Source organism: Carassius auratus, unplaced genomic scaffold (assembly GCF_003368295.1).
Source record: "Carassius auratus strain Wakin unplaced genomic scaffold, ASM336829v1 scaf_tig00031054, whole genome shotgun sequence".
Lineage (NCBI taxonomy): Eukaryota > Metazoa > Chordata > Actinopteri > Cypriniformes > Cyprinidae > Carassius > Carassius auratus.
In genome coordinates, this window is record NW_020525895.1 from 3,804 (window position 1) to 25,974 (window position 22,171).

The following is a 22,171-nucleotide window of genomic DNA, read 5'->3' on the forward strand; positions in this document are numbered from 1 at the left end:
CTTTTGGACAAACAGGGGCCTTTGACTCAAAAGGTTTGAGATCCTCTGTTTTACGCTCATTGAGCAAATTGCTGAACTCAGTTTTATTCATACAGCACATATCAACCTGAATGTGCTCTCAAAATTCAGTTGTGTCTACTAAAAACTTCAGGAAGTCACCAAGAATTCATAAAATGCCATCATCATTCTTTTCCTGAATCAAAAATGAGCAATCCAAACAAGACAACTGTATTCTGCTGCAGTTCTCCATTTTTATCCTGAAACCCTCAAACAGAAACAGATTCCTTGAAAGTCCACACTTACTAAGCCATTGAACTTTAATCTGTTTCATTCAGTGTGACTCAGCTGAATCTATATGGCTGCAGTGATATATAGCCTCTTCTGTCTGAGTATCTGTGGCAGTCTGTTATGTCAAGAACCTCTCAAGAAGAGACTTGAGAACCTCACTGCTGTTCCACATTCTGCTAAATCTGAGCGCTTTGAGCCATGAAACCTGGAGAGATCGACAGAGAGTGTTTCATACGCTGCCAGATTTGCAAAATGCCATTAACAGAGGAAGGCGAATCTAAGCTTCTCATTGTTTGAAAATATAAACCATCTTTTGTCTTTTTAACAATATAAACACTGTCACTATCTCGCACCCAGACACCTCGTACTTTAAAGAAATCAATTAATTTCTAAAAAGAAAAGACTCTCTCGTTATCTTCTTCCATCTCTCCTGATGCAACCTGTGACTTTCTAGTAACTTTGACTGCTTGAGCAAAACTTTCGAACCAGACCAGACTGGATCTTTTCTGTATTGTTGAAGAGCTGCTAGAGAATTCTCTAGAGACGCGCTGAAGGTAGAGCGGGAAGCTAAAGGTCACATCCCAAACAGATTCACAAACTCACCGTCGCAGTCTCCGAGATGTGAGGTGTTTCCATATTCAACGTCCTGCACGAAAGGTAATCTGCGAAACAGGAGATAAACGGATTTGAACATTAACTGCAAATTTACAGATTAGATACACAACACATATTATATGCAAGTACGTGAATGCATGCACTTCTAGTTATGCAAACTCAATTTCATGCATCATTGCATTTAGAAATTTGTCCGAACACAGTTCAAAACACATTCAGACGCTGTTTTTTTTTTTTTTCAGGTCAGTGGCTGTTATGAAAAGAGAGAAATCTTACTGAACAATTTAGTTAAACTGTCATGTTTACCAAGCTACGTGAATAATAATACATCTGGTTTAAATGTGAACAGTATATATTTTTTATATTAAAGTTCCTTTTTTTTTTTTTTTTTTTTTGGAATATGCAAATATGCAAACACTGTTCTTAGAACTAGTAGTCACGAAAACATTAATTGAATTTCCTCTGAATGCTATCTGAACATTCAAAAGTCCAGTTTTAAAAATTGTTAGAAAAATATTTAATATGTTTTTCTTGGCTAGGGGAACATTCCATTTGATCAGTTTACAAACATTATGGGTAAGTTCATTTCAAAGTAGTAACATTAAAAAAATGTAGATAACTAAAACATTTCAGAAAAAATAATATAAAAGTAAATGTTTTTGTGGTAACAAATTTGTTCAAAACTTTAATAGAACCTTAATCCAAATTTAGCTAACACATCAGCATTGGCTCAAGCAATGGCATGAGTGTGAGGGCGGGACTATGTTTGAACAGCCAATGACAGGTGTGTAGAGTGTTTTGGAAACCTGTGTAAAAACATTTACATCTGGTGACAGTAGTGGCGCAGAAATTGCACAGCATTAATTGCGTAATAATTTAAGGGAAACTCTATCGCCCCCTTGAGTCATGTTGAATACAACAGGGCAGGATGCATGCAACGGCAAGCATTTATATTTGTGTAGAGTATGTTTCTGGTTTTCTATCTAACCTGGTGCCGGGTCTCAGGAGTGAGCAGGTACTTCCTTTGGTCCAGCCGCAGTATGGATCTCTGGATGCGATGCAGTTTCTACACGCACACACACACACACACACACACACACACACACACAAACAATGTTTGTCAATGTTATTACAGAGGACAATACTGACCTCCTCTATAACGAATACAGGAAACAAAACTGGACAACAGAAATGATGAATTATAGAGAGTGAAACAGATAAAGAGTGACAGACATGACTCAGACATTCAGCTGCAGTCTCATATTTTCTCATATCTGTTTCTCCAGCTATTCAAGGTCACTTCAATAAAAACATAAAATTACAGTATATACATAATAGTAATACACACACACACACACACACACACAATGCATTGTATTTTTCATAGGAATACCAAAATAACACATAAAATTTTACATTAATTTGGCATGTATTCAAATTGAAATATAATGCTTTTACCGCTTATAAAAAAATACTAATTTAAAGTGGACAGACATCCAAACCACAATAAATAAATAAATAAATTAATTTTTAATAGCTTTGTACATAATTACCAATGCACCACTACAGTTTGCCATTTAAATGTATAGAATTTAAAACAATGCATCTACGTTTAGTACTGTATTCTTTGTTTGGCATCTATTTGAGCTTGGGCATGGAGGAAAAGGGGTTTTTAAAGTTGTGTACAGTGTAAAAAAATAACAAATAAAAATAAGATCATTTGAGAATATTTCACAAGAAAATACTTCAGTATTTCTACTTACATGTTAAATTCAATGTGTTACTTGTGGTTTCTCTGTACTGTAATTATTTGTAGAATTTAATCAATTTTTTTTCTAAGCGAAGAAGTTAATCCTACACATTGTTTCCATGCGTGTACCACCCAAAGCAACACGGGATGCTGGTGCAAGACCTATTTGAGCGGCACATGGTGCTGCAGACGTATGAAGTGGATTGGAGGGACTTGAGCGGGTGCAGATGGCACTGTACCGCATCCCGCAAGACGAGAGAGAACGTCATGCAGACTCAGTCGAAGCCTCTTCCATTAATCACGGCTGAATTACACCAGAACTTTACTGCTTCACAGGAACAGACCCTTCCAAGTGTGCTGTACGGGAGACGGGCCAGAAGGAGTCTGTGTGTGTGTATCTGAAGGAAACTGTAAAAGCTGGGTCACAGTAATTTCAAAGCCGCTGATGAAGCAGTGTGCATTTGGGTGGCACAATTTACTTTAAGATGGAAAACGAGGGTGTGTGTGTGAATGAGAGTGTGCTTAATCAATGTACAGACTGAAGATGTGTGTTTCTTACTTCATGCATCTGGAGTGCAGTTGGCAGCGTGCGACAGGCACTCGCACCACACAGGAATGGAACGCTAACAGGAGTGTGTGACTGGGTTTGTCCAGTGTCAGAGAGAGAGGCTGCCTCGCCTGCACAGAGTCATCGCCGCACCTACACACACACACACACATTGAAGACATCAATTCAACCCCTCGTGCACTTTTACAACCAAACACTTCCTAGAACATGGTTACACACACTCATTAAATCCCAACAGCTTCACATCAGCGTCTCCATGAGTCATGAACACATTAACATAAAGTGTGACCACCCGCACTCAGCGGTGGGACGGAGACATTCTACCTCATTTCACATGCAAACAGGTAAGCCAATCACTACAGAGCTTATTTACTGTATGCACTGAACATGCATCATATGTCATTTACAACGTTTTAAAGGTACAGTAGCAAAACGGTGTCAAAGAGAGTGCAAACCTAAAGAGATTTTCCAAAAGACTAATAGGATGGAAAGTAAAACTGAGGACAAGTAAAAACATATATGTTTATTATGAATTAAAACAATATTCATTTAATACAATTAAAAAAAAAAATTATCCACTCAAAACCAATGTAGTGAATTATTCAAAATGTACCCTTTTATTCTTAATTGTGATATTGTGATGAAGAAAGTTAACCAATATGATTACCATTTTAAACATTTATAAAATTATAATTAAAAAAATGATTTTAAGAATATTTTACCTATTTAGTATATAATTTTACTAGATTATGTTTAGGTAGTTTTTTTTTAAATAAATGAATGAATGAATGAATGAAAGCAGTCTTTTACTGTCAAATAGGCTGCAATTGTTTGTTGAAAAATACAGTAAAACAGCAATATTGTGATACAATTTACAGTAATATAACTCTATCTGTAATATTTTAAAATTTAATTATTCCTGTGATGCAAAGCTGAATTTTCATGAATGTATCCTTACTAAATAAAGTATGATGAGAAATAACACATAAATAAATAATGAACAGCTAATTTACAGACCCTAATCTCTCCAGAATGCCCTACCTATTCTATTTCTGACTTGTAATTTAGTAAATTCCACTTTCTGTCATTTAACTTCAACTTTCCAGCTTGTAAACAATTTCTTAAATTCTGATTTTCATCCAGCCTTGTTCTCGATCCAGTTTCCTCACTCTTTCTCTTCACTAATCTCCTGTTCTTTACTGTCTGTGGCTATAAAAAAGTGGCAAACAGCCCAAAAAATACACATTAAAAGAGATTCAGTCAGAGTTGGTATGTTTCCAACACACATTAAGTGTCAAGCTGCTAATAAGGCATTAAATTACCTCACCATCTCTGATTAAATGACAAAAGAGAAACCCCCCATCAGTAGCTCTACAGATATCAGACCTGTAATCTAAACACTGATAAATAGCTGGAAGATGAATGAGACATATTACAGGAATTTGGGTGAGAGTTTTGGATGGCATCCAGAGAACACCTGAGGCAAGACAGAAGGTCAAGCAGACACAGTGATCTCTTTGTTTCAGGTGTGTGTGTGTGTGTGTGTGTTTCTCAGCGAGCGCTGTGTCCTGCTGAGAACCTTATCTCAACCGCCACACAACTCGCCTTCATCTCCCAGCATGCATCTCTCTGAATCTTAATGTTCAAACAGGTATTGCCTTACATCTTCAAAACCCCAGCCATGTTTTCATCCATCAGAGCACCACACACACACACACACACACACACACACACACACACACACACAAAATAATCATAATATCGTTTTTCTTCCTTTTGCTTTTGAGGATATTTTCAGAGGTGCTGTGTGTTAGTTTGTTTGTTTGTGGATAAAAAGCATGGATTTATTTCTTTAGTTGCATTTGATACTGAACATCTTTTACTATTTGACAGTGCTAAAAGTTTTAATCCAGGGCTAAACGTCAACAACAGTAAACAACTGTGGGAAATAAAATAAGATTTTTGGAAATAAATGAAATCGGGAAACAGATTAAAGGATACCAAGGACAAAACAGCTTTATCTCCGCTCTGTGTCCGAATTCGTCCCTTATCAGAAGCCAGGGAGTCATCAATGCATGTCCAAAACCAATGCAACATTTTGTCCACTATGATGCTTTTATCTTTTTGAAGGCAGCACAGATATCGCTCTCTTGGGTTGTCATATTCTTAATTACGGAAATTGTTTTGCAATACAATTTTTCAGAAAAGTTATGTTTAAATCTGCAAATGAGGCAGCAAATGAGGCAATGTCCAACTAAATGTGCACTAATTTGCATATAATTCCAGAAGTGAAATATGAACATTGGATAAAATAAAGTTCAAAATTCATTTTGTTGACCTTGTTGATCAGAATTAAAGGTTTTTGCAGCAGGATATCTGCTTTTATCACTCCATCAATCAGAAAACAATCACCATATTTAACATTTACAGCATTATTCAATTGGCTAAAACTATTGGATAATAACTGAACTGAGCTGATGATAATTCTGGTTAAGAAGAAATCCCTTCACCTTTCTGGGTTGTAGCCCTCCAGCTCTTCCAGAAAGGTGTTGGTGTTGGAGTACGGGTTCTCCGGGCTGGGTGTGATGAGGAACTTGAGAACGGTTCCCCTGGTGGATCCGAGGAACACCACAGTCCGATTGCGATGTGGGCCTGCCTCAGTGTCCACCACCATAGTGTTCAACTGGTACCTTAAAAGTGTGGGAAACAGAACAATATGCACACCATTACAGAAGTGTATTGCTTTTATAAAACAGTTGCAACATCAATATGATGAAAGACAATAAAGGAGAACTTTTCAGGCAATAATATATTTCATCATGCTAAATGTAAGCTGTTTACAGTACCCAAATAAAATAGTGCTTTAAAATCAGCACAAAACTGCATTTGCAAGCCATTTTGCAACCATGATGTGATACATTTCCAAGGGAAGCAGAATACTGAATAAGAAAAAAACAATGTAACAATATATTATTTTCCCCACCCACATGGCCTAGTTGCAATTCTGATGAATAAAACAGTCCTTTCATGGGTAAACCAAGTTATTACAAATTGAATAAACTTTGCAAAGATATATTTTCTTTAGAATAGCATTCATTGATGAATTGTGCACTGAAACATTAAGAAAGTAAATAAGGTTCAGTTGATCCGTTGAATTCAGCTGATAGCTTCAAACATAAATCAGATTTTAGTGCTGCCGCTATCTGTTTTAAACCATTATTCTTAACACAGCTTATGAAATAATTAAAAAGGGATGTCAGAGATAAGGTTTGTAAATACTCTCTCTGTTGAGACTTGAGAAGATTAGGTGTAAAAAGACTTATTTGGATTAAAGTCAGCAAACACAACGCGTCTCTGACAGCTCACAATAGCTTCTACTTTCTGTGTACTTTTACTTTATTGTAATGATTACAAAAAAAAAAAATACAATTGAGCTGTCTATTTTTCAAGTCAGTGAAATCTTTATGAGGAGTTATTCACTAAAGTTTATTCAAGATAACCATTCAGCCAAAATGGTCTGTTATTGAATATGAATCAAATGTACACCAGAGTACCACTGTCCTTTGTGTCAATTTACATCTAGTTATCTTGAAGCAACCCAGTGGCCGTTTCAATCACATTTTTAAAAGCGAGATGATTTATAGCTATATTTTTCCTGAAGGCCTCAGGCAATTTACTCCCTGCAGAAGCACTTCTGGAGTTTAGATTTATATTTTAACTAAAGTTTTTTTTCCCACTAACCTTGAGAGACACTATAGGAACACTCTTAATAGGAATGCTCACAGAATGATGTCCGTTGAGTGTAGATGCTGAACACTAACCACACTACAGCAGAGCTCGGACTCTGATTCCTGAGTTCAGTTTAAACTGTACGGCTTTTAGCAGACCTTGAGAATGACGTTTCACCTTTTCAACTCTCTGCAACACACTTCATGTAACTAGCATCTTTCCACAACGCCTGTGTTGAGTAGTGTACTCATCTTACCGGACCATAGTCTTGACTATCCACGGTCTGTGTCCGAGCAAAGGAACCGCTTCATCCATCAGAGGATGAGTTTTGATGAAATTCAGCACTTCGTCGGGAAGGCTGTTGGAGGAGCTGAACCTTGACCCCTGGACAGCACATCCTCCAGGCCTAGGAAAGAAAAAGAAAGTAAAAAAAAATATGGTATAAATAACCAGAGATAGATAGGTAGATGGATGGATGAACAGAATGACAGATAGAATGATGGATGGAAGGAATGATAGATCAATAGATGGATGGATGGATGAATAGAACGATGGATGGATGAAATGATAGATCAATAGATGGATAGATGGAATGATAGATCAATGGATGGATGGATGAATAGAAGGATGGATGGATGGAATGATAGATCAATAGATGGATGGATGGATGGATGGATGAATAGAATGATGGATGGATGGAATGATAAATCAATAGATAGATAGATAGATAGATAGATAGATAGATAGATAGATAGATAGATAGATAGATAGATAGATAATAGATAGATAGATAGATAGATAGATGAATGAATAAACAATAGATAGAATGATGGATGGATGGATGGAATGACTGATGGATGAATAGAATGAAAGATAGAACAATGGATAGGTAGATGGATGGCATGAAAGATGGATGGATAAATAGAAGTATAGATTGATAGATAGAGATAGATTGATATATAGATGGATGGATGAATCGGATGACAGACAGAGTAACAGATAGAATGATGGATGGATGAATAGACCAGTGGATGAATGGATAGATGGATTAATAGAATGATAGATATAATGATGGATGGATGGAATGACCGATTGACATATTGATATGGATGAATAAAATGAGAGATAGAACAATGGATAAATGGATGGATGGAACAACAGAAGGATGGATGAATAGAACGATAGATAATCTATAGATAGATGGATGGATAGACAGAGAGATAGACTGATAGATAAATGTATGGAAGGATGAACAGAATGACAGAATCAGGGATAGATGAATAGAACGATCAGTCAGTAGATAGATGAGTGGATGGATGAATAGACCAATGGATGATTGGATGGATCGATGAATAGAAAAATAAATCGATGAATGGATGGATGAATAGAATGATGGATGGATGGATGAATAGAATGATAGATAGAATGATGGATAGATGGATAGAATGAAAAATTGATATACCGTCATTCCTCAAATAAAAGCCGGGGCCTTTATTGACCTGAACTGCAGAAGGTAACAGGCTTTTATTTGAAGCAGGCTTTTATTTCTAATTCCATCTGTTTGATAAAGAATTTTTTTAAATAACCCGTTTTAAATTAAAAGCGATAGTGTTCCAGCGGACAGAGATCATAACATTACCACAGGATCAGTTCAGAATCAATCACCAAAAGAATCAGTTCGGTTCGGGTTGAGCTCTGTGTGTCAGTCTGCTGTGATTCACGCCGAATCACTCATGTTCGGTATCATCAGCTCCTCGGTTCTCGAATCAGTCATGTCCGACAGAAACGCTTCTCGGTTCAGTGTACTGGTGATCTGAAAACCGATGCCACCGGTTCTTAACTCGAGAATGAGGCGTGTACGTTCGTTATCTGGCTCTGCTGCACAAATTTTCCCCCGGCCTTTATTTAAGACCGGCCTTTATTTGTCCGTGTTGACCATGCCCTCGGCCACTATCAGAGGCACGGCGTTTATTTGACTACCTGTTTTGGATGGATGGATGGATGGATGGATAGATAGATGAAAGTGAAAGTGAAAGTGACCCATACTCAGAATTTGTGCTCTGCATTTAACCCATCCGAAATGCGCACACACAGAGCAGTGAACACACACACACACACTGGGAACACACACCCGGAGCAGTGGGCAGCCATTTATGCTGCAGCGCCCAGGGAGCAGTTGGGGGTTCGATGCCTTGCTCAAGGGCACCTAAGTCGTGGTATTGAAGGTGGAGAGAGAGCTGTTCATGCACTCCCCCCACCCACAATTCCGTCCGGCCCGAGACTAGAACTCACAACCCTTTGATTGGGAGTCCGACGCTCTTACCATTAGGCCACAACTTCCCAGACAGATAGATAGATAGATAGATAGATAGATAGATAGATAGATAGATAGATAGATAGATAGATAGATAGATAGATAGATAGATAGATAGATAGATAGATAGATAGATAGATAGATAGATACCTGGGTTTAGGTACTTGTTCATCAGGTACAGGTGTCCAGATGGATTCTGGTGATTTCTGCTCTTTGAATCTGCCCTCAAACACACGTGCCAGCTGCTGCATGTCAAACGCACACACCGCCGAGCCGGGGATGCTGGGTAGACACAGAGAACAAGAGGGTCAAGACACATCACTGAACCAATCCACACCTCAAACACACACACACACACTCACAGTCTGACACATTTTCACAAGCACACACACACACACTGTTACCCGAAGCCAAAGTGACATGTCACAACAAGACCATTCGTTTTTCTGGAGCTGACAGACTAATCGACCAATCTGCCTCTGCTGCATCTCATTAGAGTCTCCACAGCCAATCACATCAGACTGATAAAAACTCAAGAGCAAACTCACCACATTTACATACAGCTATTATGTAGCACATAAGCATAATACATATACAAATATGGAATCCTTTTTCACATTTCCGTGATGCTTTTAGGTCACTATAAGCTTTCAATTTATGAAAAAAAAATATGAAAACCATCTGTGTTTCATGAAAGAAACAAAAACTTTTTGAAAAGACATGATGATGAATATATGATGTCAGTTTTATTTAATTTTTTGGGGGGTGAATTCTTCCTTTTAAAAGCAAAATATGAAACAAAAAGGAAATCATAGATCAGTCAGACACAGAAGGAAGCTATAAAATGAACTGCCAGGATGGGCAAGTGTACAGCCCGATGGTGTGTGTGTGTGTGTGTGTGTGTTCTGGTCTGCAGGTGTTCACCATGTGTTCCAGGGCAGCTTGTTTCTCTCTCTCCTCCACTCCCAAGCGGTGGGAGGTCAGATGGACTGTTGAGGAAACTTGGATCCTCTTATCTGTCCAGATTTCAGCTTTTAGCCACAAGACCACAAATCTTATCCAAGGCTTGTTGTGAACCACAGCCATATGCAAAATATGAAATTATCAATTCTGGTGTGCACTGATGCATACACACAGAAATTCATACTTCTAAAGCACTGTTAAAATGTTTGGAGTGAATAAGAAATTTCTTTTTATTCAGCAAGTTAAATTGAATAAAAAAAAAAATTAATTAAATTGATCAAAAGTGACAGCAAAGACATATAATACTTTATATAATAATCTATATAATTTTATAAATAAAATAAATGCTGTTCTTTCAACTTTTTTATTTATTAGATAATCCTGAAAAAAAGTATCTGTTTCCACAAAAATATGAAGCAGCACATTTGCTTTCAATATTGATAATAACTACCAAATCGTCATATTAGAATGATATCTGAAGGATCATGTGACAATGAACTGGAGAAAATTACATTTTATAATATATATATTAAAATATAAAACAGTTATTTTAAACTGTAAGAATATTTCACAATATTACTGTGTTTAGAGTATTTTTGATTAAATAAATGGACCCCATAAGAGACATCTTTTAAAAACTTAATAAAAAATATTGTAGTATAAAATATTAATGTATTTTAAGCAAAATTATCTAAACATAATCTAGTAGAACTATATAAAAAACTATATATTTTATATTTTTACTTAATATATTAGATGAAATTTTAAAAGATGCTTATCATTATTAGTTTTCTTTTAACACATTTTAGTTTTTTATTACTATGAAATAATTATAACACCCCATCCCCCTCTCTGTATAAATGAATGTAGGTTTTTACTTGCTCTCAATTTCAATTTTCATCCTATTATTATTTTGCTAAATCCTTTTCATTTTGTAAAAAACATTTACATCCAGGACGTTATCATTTTTGTTGGGACAACAAACGTGTAAACACTGTATTAACCACAGGTGTGATTCATACATGGCCCCATCAGCTGCTCTCAGAACATGTGTGTTTGGAGCACAGTGACACATTTGGCAAGTTCTGTGTGGTGTCCCGCTGAATCTGGAGAGACAGGGTTGTCTGCACCCCTCACCTGACATCAGACCTGCTGAGCCAACGCCGGATAACATTTGGCCAATACTGCACCTCATGGTCCTTTATCTAAAATGACAGTCCTGTGGCAAATCCAAGCCCTCACACCTCCAACAAAACTATAAAAGAGCCTCAAACAAAATGAACTTCCTTGATCCAGAAAACCCTGCAAACTTTGATGAATCCACTGAATATCATCATCAAAGAAAAGGAATCTGGTTTAGCAGGCTGGTTTTAGAGGGGTTTTGAACACTTCTTTAGATGGTCAGGCTGGGAGACCAACTGACCAACCAGCCATAACCAGATGAACACCAGCTTGACCAGCTTAAACCAGCTAAAAACAGCCAATCTGCATATGCTGGTTTTAGCTGTGTATTTAGCAGTAGATTACATTTAGCTTTCTTGTGGCTTAAAATAATCTCTGAGCTACTGTACGACTTGTGGAAGTTTATAGAAATAGCAGCAATAAAAGGTTAATTAAAAAAGTTAAATAAAAAATGTATCATTTTACTTAATATTTTTGCATGCCATTTCATCTGTATTAGAGTACAGTGTTATTTTAGTTTTTTTATATACTATTATAGATTTATCAGACACTGAAAAAAAATGTTACTCAACCCAATGGAATCATTTATGGGAAATGATTTTGATGCAAACTTGAATTTGAGACAATAACATTATCCTGATGACAATGATGTGCAATTGAGTCTTTCCACATTCCACACTAAATAAAACCGAAGCAGATAAGACAGCTCCAGAGCAATCATGGCATTCGGATATGACGAGGTCTGCTCATTCAATTCTAATCATTCCATTTCTGCTCAGTTCCGCTCTAATATCCCCCACTAATAGATACACGCAAAATACGGGCTCTGATCTGTTAAATATGGACTATTGGTAATTGACGGGCTTAAGGAATGAAGGGTCTCATTTGGAAAATTTGGAAAATGTGTGCAGATTGATGGACAGAAATGCCGCAGTGGGCTTGGTGTTAATGGACTGATTTGGAGACGGGCCTGAGCCGCCGCCTGCCACGCTTATGGAGGACATCTGTGCCAAAAATTACACCAAATTAACAGAGATGTCACTGGATGGCATCTTCCTCTTCGTCTCTTTACTGTGCTTCCCTGAGAAGCACAACCTTATAATAACCTCAACTATTCAAAAAGAATAAAGGGAAAAACAAAAAATCGGACTCCTCTCACATTTTACCTCAGGAGGTCACTAAAAATGAAGGTGATTAAAAGAATAAAACAACGTTTCGACACACTGCGGCTTCATTAGTAGTGTTTGCTAGTTATTGCTCATAATTAGAAGGATAGTTCAACCAAAAATGAAAACTCTGTCTTCATTTACTCTCCCTCATGCTGTTTTAAACCTGCAGGACTTACTTTCTTCTGCAGAATACAAATGAAGATATCCTGATGAATATTATTTAAAAAAAAACATTACTGTATCCCACTGACTGAAATTCTTTATCTGTATTACCTTTTGTGTTTTCCACAAATAAAGAAAGTAAACCTGTTTTTACACCAACATTATTGCTGTTTTTTTATTATTAAAAATTGTAAGAATACACAATTTTACATATTACATGTTTTGCATGCTATTTCATCTTTATTAGAGTGCAGTGTTATTTTAGTATTTTTTACATAACGTACTATTATAGTATTTACTACTTTTTGAATTAGCTTTTATTTAAATATTTCCAATCTCAGCAATTTTATTTTGTTTATTTTAGTCTATTTTATTTATTTTTGTATTGTATTGTATAATTATCAAAAATTCAATTCAATTCAATAAAAATGATGCAGCAAAGCAGCATATTAGAATCATTTCTGAAAGACCACATGACACTGATGACTGGAGTAATGATGAATTTGCATCACTGGAATAACTTACATTTTAAGACACATACAAACAGAAAGTGTTTAATTTAAATTGTAATAATATATTACAATATTGCTTTATTTTATTGCAATTTGATCATAAAAAATGCAGCCTTGTGAGCATAAGAGAAAAAAACTTTGCATCACAAAAGAGTTTTGTCTGTGTGTTGCATTTGCAAAAACTGAGATGGGCAGACCGGGTCCAGTAGCAGCCATTTCGAGAACACCTCTCAAGCCAATAAGCTGTCAGAAGTTTGTGGCCTCCAATTCTAATCCAGCCAATGAGCTGTCAGATACAGTGATCTACAGTCTTGTAAACCTCAAGCCAGACAAACGAGCTCTACTTTCCCCCTGCTCTCTCTGGCTCTCGGCCCTGGTCACCTATCGTCCACTACTTTAAAGGCTTCCTGGCAGTGTGCCTGTGTAACTGCCCAGCCCAGTGGGCTTGAGGGGAACGGGCCAAGATCACCTCATCACACAAAGCTCTGCGGCAAAGCCTCTCGCGGCCGTTTGAGACAGGACACGACGGGGGGCTGAGAAATGAGGACTAAACGAGAAGAATGGACATGGTGCAAAGCAGGAGGAGTCTCATGCTGTTTGTACTTTGGCATAAAAGCTCAGCCATAACTCTAGAGCGAGTAACACAGCCAGACCGCAGCACACGAGAACTCTCCCTTCAGACGTTACTGTGAAAAATGAAGCATTTATGATATTTAAGGTAAGAAACACATTTAAAAAAAGTAAACAACTTAAGTTAAAGAACTACATTGCTTGCCAACTTTGTACTTTTATTTGTACGTTTGTATTTTTTAATGCAAATAAAAATGTAGACCATGCAATATAATACAGTAATAGTACTGTAAAGTATCTCATAGAATACCATGGTACTTCTATCACAATACAGGCTTCCCATGCAGAAGCATATTTCTCTAAATGTATAGTCTTTTCTCTTTCTCTGACTCGCTTTTTTCGTATTTGTTTCGCATTTTGACAGATGTCACAACTGTTACTGTAATCTACAGCACAATGTGAGCTGGCCATTTATAAACCTGAGGAAAGCAGATCAGTGTTTTATCCATTGTTAAAATGTGTTTATGGCATTTCTTAACATCACTGATAACAGTATTTGAATCAGTCTTTCTCCCGACACAATCAGACTCTCACGACTCTTCACTCTGTCTTTCTTCTGGAGAAAAAAACAGGTCTTTTAGGCAGGATATCAAAAGAACAAAATCCAAATTGCCTTGAAATTGGATTCATTCGTGCTGCTCGGATTCAAAACAGACTAATAAGAAGTGAAATCACAGAGGAACGTGCGTACGTGCGTGTGTAGAACCGCTTTCCATTTCCCTTCAATTTAGTTATGTTTCATAATCGTTACACATTTACGGGGTGAATGTCACAAAAACATGCCCACATCATATTTCACCACCAATCCCAAAGGAAATTATATTTTACTTACAGAAAAAAATGAGTCTATTTTAAGAAATTATTTTAATGATAGTTAAGAACTTTCTCCCTCATCACCTTAATGAAAAAAAAATCTCATTCTCATTACTGTGCGTGGATGTTTTACTCATTTTTTGTGAAATTCTCATTATTGTCAGTGTTGATTCTTATTAGATTCACATTAGTTTAACATAGTATCTTTTTTATGTCAAAATATAAAATATTACTGTATCAGTTAAATTTTAACTAGTACATATTTTAAAAGCAGCAACATATATCATTGTATATAATTACTGTTATTTAATTACTGCACTTGGAATTAAATCAGAATTTGATAGGAATAATATACTTAATTATCATAAAATAAGATAATAAAATTAATCATTATTTTTCTTTGTTTTAATTACTCTTAATTTAATTACTCTCTCTTAAAAATTGTCATTATAATTATAAGAATTTGGTAGAAAAATATGATATTATTTATCTATTTATACAATTATTTTCTTAGTTTTATGACATAAAACACACACACACACACACACACACATATATATAAATAAATAAATAAATAAATATATATATATATATATATATATATATATATATATATATGTTTTATATATATATATATATATATATATATATATATATATATATATGTTTATATATATATATATATATATATATATATATATATATATGTTTTATATATATATTAAATTTGAAAATAAATGTTTTTATTATATTAAAAAATATATATGCATAAGAAATTATAAATATGTTTAATTGTCACAAAAATAATATCATACAGCAATAAACAAACAAACCAAACATTATTTTTTTTGCTGCAGGATATTACTGACATGAAAATTAACACAATTAAATATAGAATTATTATATAATTGTTGTCATAAAATTAAATAATATATTTATGATATTAAAATAAAATAAAATAAAATAAAATAAAATAAAATAAAATAAAATAAAATAAAATAAAATAAAATAAAATAAAACTTTTCTTTCTTTGGCTTTGGTGTGGAATATAAACCATGTAAACTCTTAAGAAATTCACCTTTACAGTGCTTTACAAATAATAGTAACCAGAAAGATCTGGGAATGGAGACTGATAAGACAATAAATGGTGCCAATATGATTCGAGGAAATAACCTTCTCAAAGGGTTTTGTCCTTATTTGCATCAGGGCTGTTGAATCACATTACTGTCTCATCTGCATTCATCATTCACTCACACAGATTGTTCCACTATAATGCAAATCACAAAGTCCTCTTTAGGATTCCTCCTGTATGAGTGTGTGTACCTGTTGGAGGGTGTTGAGAAGACCCCCAGGATGACGTCCCTGCCCTGCATGCGTATGATGGGGCTGGTGGACTGCAGCAGGTTGAAGTAGAAGTGCGAGTCTCCCGGGATCGAGCAGTTCAGACGCGCTTTCAGAAACGACGTCCACTGGCGCTCCAACACCCGCTGAGAGCCGCCCAAATCACCTTTACACACGCGTGCCACGCGGGACACCATCACCTAATGCACACACACATATTCAAAAAGAAAACAGTTGAGTTTTTATTCCACACAGCCTCTATTCAGTGCTACAATCAAAGTGACTATTCACTGGAGAACTGCTTTTCAAACTCACACTTCAATAGTGTTAAATCCTCTACTGCAAAAGGGGCTCTACTGCATTTCATTTTAATTTTTTAATTTTTTACAGTCCAATTATAAAGTACTTTAAGACTTCTTGTGCCAAAAGTGGTCATAATTTAGTTTTACCCAAACCATTTTCTCACTTTCATTTCAATTAAATGAAATGGAGAAAGCAATATTATGGATAGATGACTGGTATTTTAGCCAGTTTGAAGAAAAAAGTCTTAATAATGGATTTGTTTATTATGAACATGCAGTTTTTTGCTTTACAAGATAGTAATTGATGGAGTGGATTGGTGTGGATTATTGTGATGTTTTCATTAGCTCTTCATTCTGACGGCACCCATTCACTACAGAGGATCCTCTGGTGAGCAAGTGATTTAATGCTACATTACATTAGAAAGACTGTTCCAACGAAGAACCAGACTCGTCTACATTTTGGATGGCCTGAGGGTGAGTATATTTTCAGCAATTTTTCATTTTTGGGAAAACTACTTCTTCAGATTAAAATTCCATCGATACCAGATCTTTACAGTACTGTACCTTTAAAGTGATGTCTATGTTATGATTGGCTGACCTCTGACTAATGGGCGGAGCACTATCAAGTTTCTCAATACTGAATTGTCATTGATAACTACTGTATATTAATGTGCAAGTTTGGAGTTAGATAATACAACCTTGATTTATATTGTATTATAATTAAATCACTATATTAGAATGATTTCTTAAAGAGCTTGTGACAATGAGGACTGGAGTAATGATGCCAGAAATTCACAGAAATAAATGACATTTTATATCACATTCAAACAGAAACCTGTTAATTGTTATAATAGTTCACATTATTAAACTTTTACTGTATTTTTAAACAAATAACAAACAGCCTTGGTGACCCAAAGAGACTTCTTTCAATTACAACAAATTGTCCAACCCCAACTTTTGAACAACAGTGTAAATCTCCGCCTGTACTTCTCTTTCATACCTTCTCCAGGTAGTTGAACTCCATGGCCATCTCCCTGAAGAAGAAGTAGATATGAGGCCCCCATTCCACGGCGCTCACAAAATAAGGCTCTGTAAGACACATACACAAACACAGGCTTTCATTTTTCAGTCTGAGGGCGTCCTATGGAGAAATTGTAGCTCAAATAAGTAAACACTCATCAGTCATTATAAAGACATTTCATCTGAACAAACAACATATGCACAGTCCCAGAGGGAGGCGGGGAGAGAGGGAGATATACAGCAAGAGATCTGAATGAGGCTGAGATAGTCCTCATTAAACATGCATGTCCTCTTAAACAAAGCAAAGAGAGTGAAGAGAGGACATTCGGAGGTCTTAGCCTCTCCTCTCTCTCCGTGAGTGTTGTGTGTTTTAGAAAGCAGATGCAGGTCTTTGCAGCTCCATACGGATGTCGGTCTCACTCCCTCAATGATATTCAACTCATAGCTCTCCAAAGTTCAAACAGAGAGCTCTAAATTATACACTCATCCACCTATTCTCATCTGAATGAGGCTCCAAGAGCTCTGTGCAGTTTCCCGTGGTTACAAGGTCTCGCATATTTGTGAAAAACAACTCAGGTAAAAAAAAAAAATTGGTTTTGTTAGTGCTCTCGGTGTGTCTGGTGTGAAATCACACTCAGAATTCAGTGCTGTGAGCTGCTTCATGAAACTATTTTGAAATCTACAAAATAAACCCCACTTCAGGATGACAAGTTGATTTCAGAGTAAGACAAATGCAAATTGACTTAATAAGGAATAATCCAGGTTAGGTGCAGCTTTTGCTCTATTGACGGTACGATGAACTGAAAATAAGTTTGACTTGTCCCTTGTTTGAATCTGTTTCTGTAGCACTAAAAACAATGTTTAAAATATACAAATATAGTGTTTTAACCTATATTATGACCAATTAAACAACGCTCTCAAAAAAACATTTTCAAAATATGTGAACTGTTCTTTTTAGTGTGAAGAACATTTTTCCACTATGAAGCACCTTTTGTGTGACCGAAAGGTTCTTTGGACGTTCTTAAAGAAACCATCAATGCCAATAAAGAGCCTTTATTTTTAAGTAGATGAAACATTAAATACCTACAGAACCCGTACATGACATGCAAGAAAAAATAAATAAATTGTGTGCTATTACTATTGCATTTCCTCGATTTACTATTGCGTTTCCTCGATTTGCTAAATCATGCGCACGATTTAGCAAATAAAGGGAACTAATTAGTAAATCGTGCAAAGAATTTATAAATCGGGTGAACAAAATAGTAGATCGAGGGAACGCAATAGTAATCGTGTGCACGTTTTAGTACATTGAGGGAACGAATTAGTAAATTGTGCACACGATTTAGCCTAAAAAAATTTTCCTGCAACATTTAAGCTGTCAAAGATTAATCATGATTAATCGCATCTAAAATAAAAGTTTTTGTTTACATAACATATGTGGGTATTGTGTATATTTATTACTGTATGTATGAATAAATGAGTGAAGTAAACCGGTGATTCCATAGAAGGACCATTTAAAACCAAACATTTATGGTTTTATTTTATGTATGAAACAGTACCTCTGAACCATTTGGAATCATGCTTGATCGTGCGCAGGGCTGGACTCTCTCCCAAACTGCGGTAAATGACAGCGTCGATGGCCAGGAAGTCAGTCACTGTCCCCGTGAACAAGCTGCCCTCTGAGGTCAAACGGCAGAGGTCAGCGGCCAATAACCAGAAGTGAGCATCGACATTGTGCCATGATGATATATGTGGCAAAAGGCTCGAACTGAAAATCCTTGAGCTTAACGATGTTAAGAAGAGGTGGTTAAACACATTTATGAAGGCAAATAAAACAGCTATAAATTAGGTGAAATTAAACATTATTATGCTGTGTATCCACTGGGTGTACGGCTCTTATTATCACAGATTACAAAAGTGCTAAACGAATCAGTCCATTATGTAAATAATGTGAGTTAGAGTCATTACATAGCCACAAAAGACAGTCAGTTACCTGCAAACAGAGCCACGTTTGCGTGTTTGGGATCATAAGGACACCGGGCCATTCCACTGATGGGCTCGCCGACCAATTCCAGAGTGTCTCTCTGTACAAACACACACACGTACTGTTTGTGAGGACAGAATATGACACTCTTAGAGGATGATAGCTGTTATAAACCACACACATCTCCAAACACATTCACAAGCGCTGCTATCATTTCTACACGCTCCCAGCAACAGTCGAGAGTGTTAGTGAGCGTGTGCATGGGTGAGAGAGACTTCAAAACACAACTGTAGTGCGTGACGATTTATCTCACAAATAAAACGAACCTACCAAACTGTCTCCAGAAAGGCCTTTTCAGTTTTATATGAAGCAGTAAATCAGCTCTGATGTTGTAATATACCTTAAAACAATGATTTGAAGATGTGGCCTGAAAATCTGCTCGCAACAAAAGAGTGAGTCTCGTGAAGTATCCCTGTGAAATTCCACCACAAGTTCAAAAGAAAACATATGCTGAATTAAAAGATGAAACATTAAATACCATATGACCAACTGAACATTTAAGCTGTCAAACGATTAATTGCGATTAATCGCATCCAAAATAAAAGTTTTGTTTAAATAACATATGTGGGTGTATTGTGTATATTTATTATGTATGAATAAATACACACACATACAGCATATATTTTGAAAATATTTATATCACATATAAATATATTTTCTATATAAATGTAAAAAAAAAAAATAAATAAATATATGCATGCATGCGTGTGCGTTTATATATACATAATATACAGCACACACATATATAATGTAAACAAAAACTACAATTTTTGGATACGATTATTCGTGATTAATCGTTTGAATGCACAAAAAAAATTAACTCAGTTCTTTGGTAATGTATGTATGCCAGATAAATAAATAAACAAATGATTTTATCTCACAAATCTGACTTTTTTCTCACATATTTTTTAAATAAGTCAGAACTGCAAGATATAAAGTCAGAATTGCTATATATAAATACAGAATTGTGAGACATAAAGTCTGAGAGAGAAACTCACATATAGAATAGTCACAACTATCCTTTTATTTTTTATTATGTGGTTAAAAAACAGAATTGTGATTGTAAACTCAGTTTTTGCCCTTCGATTTTGGTGTGATATAATTCAGACTCCTAAAAGATTCACTCCCAAAACAATTTACATATGCATTCATAATTCTGATACAAGTCTAATGAGCATCATCTCATCAGAAGCCTCCAATGTAATTGTGTGCATCTATTTACTGAATTGAAATCATTAAGGCGATTGACCTTCCATCAATGCTGATCCACTTTCATTATTGTTAATGCATTGTAAACATGCATGTATGAGTTCAACTGAACCGATTCTTTCTAATGATTCAGTGGATATGACTCACACATTTTTAATGACTGAACTGTATTTAGTTTAGTAGTAAAACTGTGAGGTGGGTGACATGATGCAAACAACACAGAATATGTAACTAAATTAGTGATACACAGTATTATGTAACCTTGTGTTCAAAAATGTAATAAAATAACGAGCTCCTGTTGAATTTCTTCCACATATAGACAGATGAACAGAACTGAACCTTGTGTTGTTTGTGTAGAATTGTGCTTTACACGCTCTACATGTTTGCTGCGGTAAACGCAGGGGAGACGGTGAAATCTGCAGGCATTGAGGAACACTTACCGTGTAATTGGCACACAGCGGGTTGAAAGCATTTGTCCCGCACACAAACAGCCCACCATCATGGCTCAACAACACCTTAATATAATTACGACACTCCTCCTTAAGGAAACACAGAGAAAAAGATAAGAATTACTCTTGTTTGAAACTTAAAACATATTCATTATTCTTGTCAAATTTGAGGTTTCAACATTTAAACAAAAACCTGAAAATAAACTAAATGTTTTAGGTTTAAAACTGAGGGAGAGAGAGAGAGAGCGAGAGAGAGAGAGAGAGAGAGAGAGTTTGTATAATTATGTTATCTCAAAATTAATAAACACTATAGAAACCACTATACATATTAATTATTGAGTGGAAACAGCAGTGATAATATCAGACTCTCTGTATTTTACTTTGAATCACAATGACTTGGCAGCATTTGACTTTCATGTCATTTAACAAAGTCATTTGAATGCTAATTCAAATTTGGGTGAAGGAGAGAGAGATGAACAAAAACAGTGTGCATTGGGTCAGACATGAAAGGGTAGGGTTCGACGGACAAAAGAATAAGGCTGTAAATATTGACCCAGCTTCACAAGTCATTTTCCCCCAGACATCATTATTTTGAGTGCTGTGTTTGTTTTGGAAGACAGACAGCAGAGAAGTAGGTCCACGCTTGCAGCTCCACCACAGAGCCCACACTGTGGGCATCATCAAAAAATATTAATTTTCTCCAGGTTTTTACATGGTATTTGGACTAGATTTGCACAATGTTGCTGCACGTCTATGTGTAGCACAGAAACAGGAAGTAGCTGGACTTGAATGCATCACGACGTGGGTCCAGCTATAAAAGCCGACCTGAAAGCTACTGGATAGCCAGCTGTGAACACTCATGCATCAGGAATGCCTTTGTTCCCTGACGGACATCAATGGAACTTTTGAAGTGGTTTTGTGTATTTTGCTAAAACCCCTGCATGTGGGCCCCATCGAGCAGCTCCACCATAGGGCCCATTCACTGCTCTGCCCATTGAGTTTGACTGGGCCTCCTGGTGGAGCTGAAACCTGAGGGTGCCGACACTGAGGTCAGGCTCTTTGAGGTGATTAGCAGGACTGCTGAGGGTCTATGTGTTGTTACAGATGCATG

The 22,171-nt window shown here is 36.0% G+C and overlaps 1 protein-coding gene across 3 annotated transcripts in view; it reads right to left on the minus strand.

The window, feature by feature from the left end:
* Positions 1-651: 651 nt before the first annotated feature.
* LOC113080370 (semaphorin-6B-like) overlaps positions 652-22,171 on the minus strand; it is a 91,682-nt gene continuing 70,162 nt past the window's right edge. Inside the window, exons 6-16 of one of the 3 annotated variants that reach the window (XM_026252540.1) lie at positions 21,052-21,147; positions 19,352-19,442; positions 18,918-19,037; positions 17,339-17,427; positions 16,019-16,236; positions 9,415-9,546; positions 7,207-7,356; positions 5,732-5,911; positions 3,213-3,353; positions 1,892-1,969; positions 652-950 (exon numbers count right to left, since the gene is read on the minus strand). In XM_026252540.1, coding sequence (XP_026108325.1) covers positions 863-950; positions 1,892-1,969; positions 3,213-3,353; positions 5,732-5,911; positions 7,207-7,356; positions 9,415-9,546; positions 16,019-16,236; positions 17,339-17,427; positions 18,918-19,037; positions 19,352-19,442; positions 21,052-21,147 — 1,383 coding nt within the window. In that variant the 3' untranslated portion in view covers positions 652-862. Of the gene's footprint in view, positions 951-1,891; positions 1,970-3,212; positions 3,354-5,731; positions 5,912-7,206; positions 7,357-9,414; positions 9,547-16,018; positions 16,237-17,338; positions 17,428-18,917; positions 19,038-19,351; positions 19,443-21,051; positions 21,151-22,171 lie in introns of all 3 variants that reach the window. The other 2 variants (XM_026252541.1, XM_026252539.1) reach the window with 2 other exon arrangements.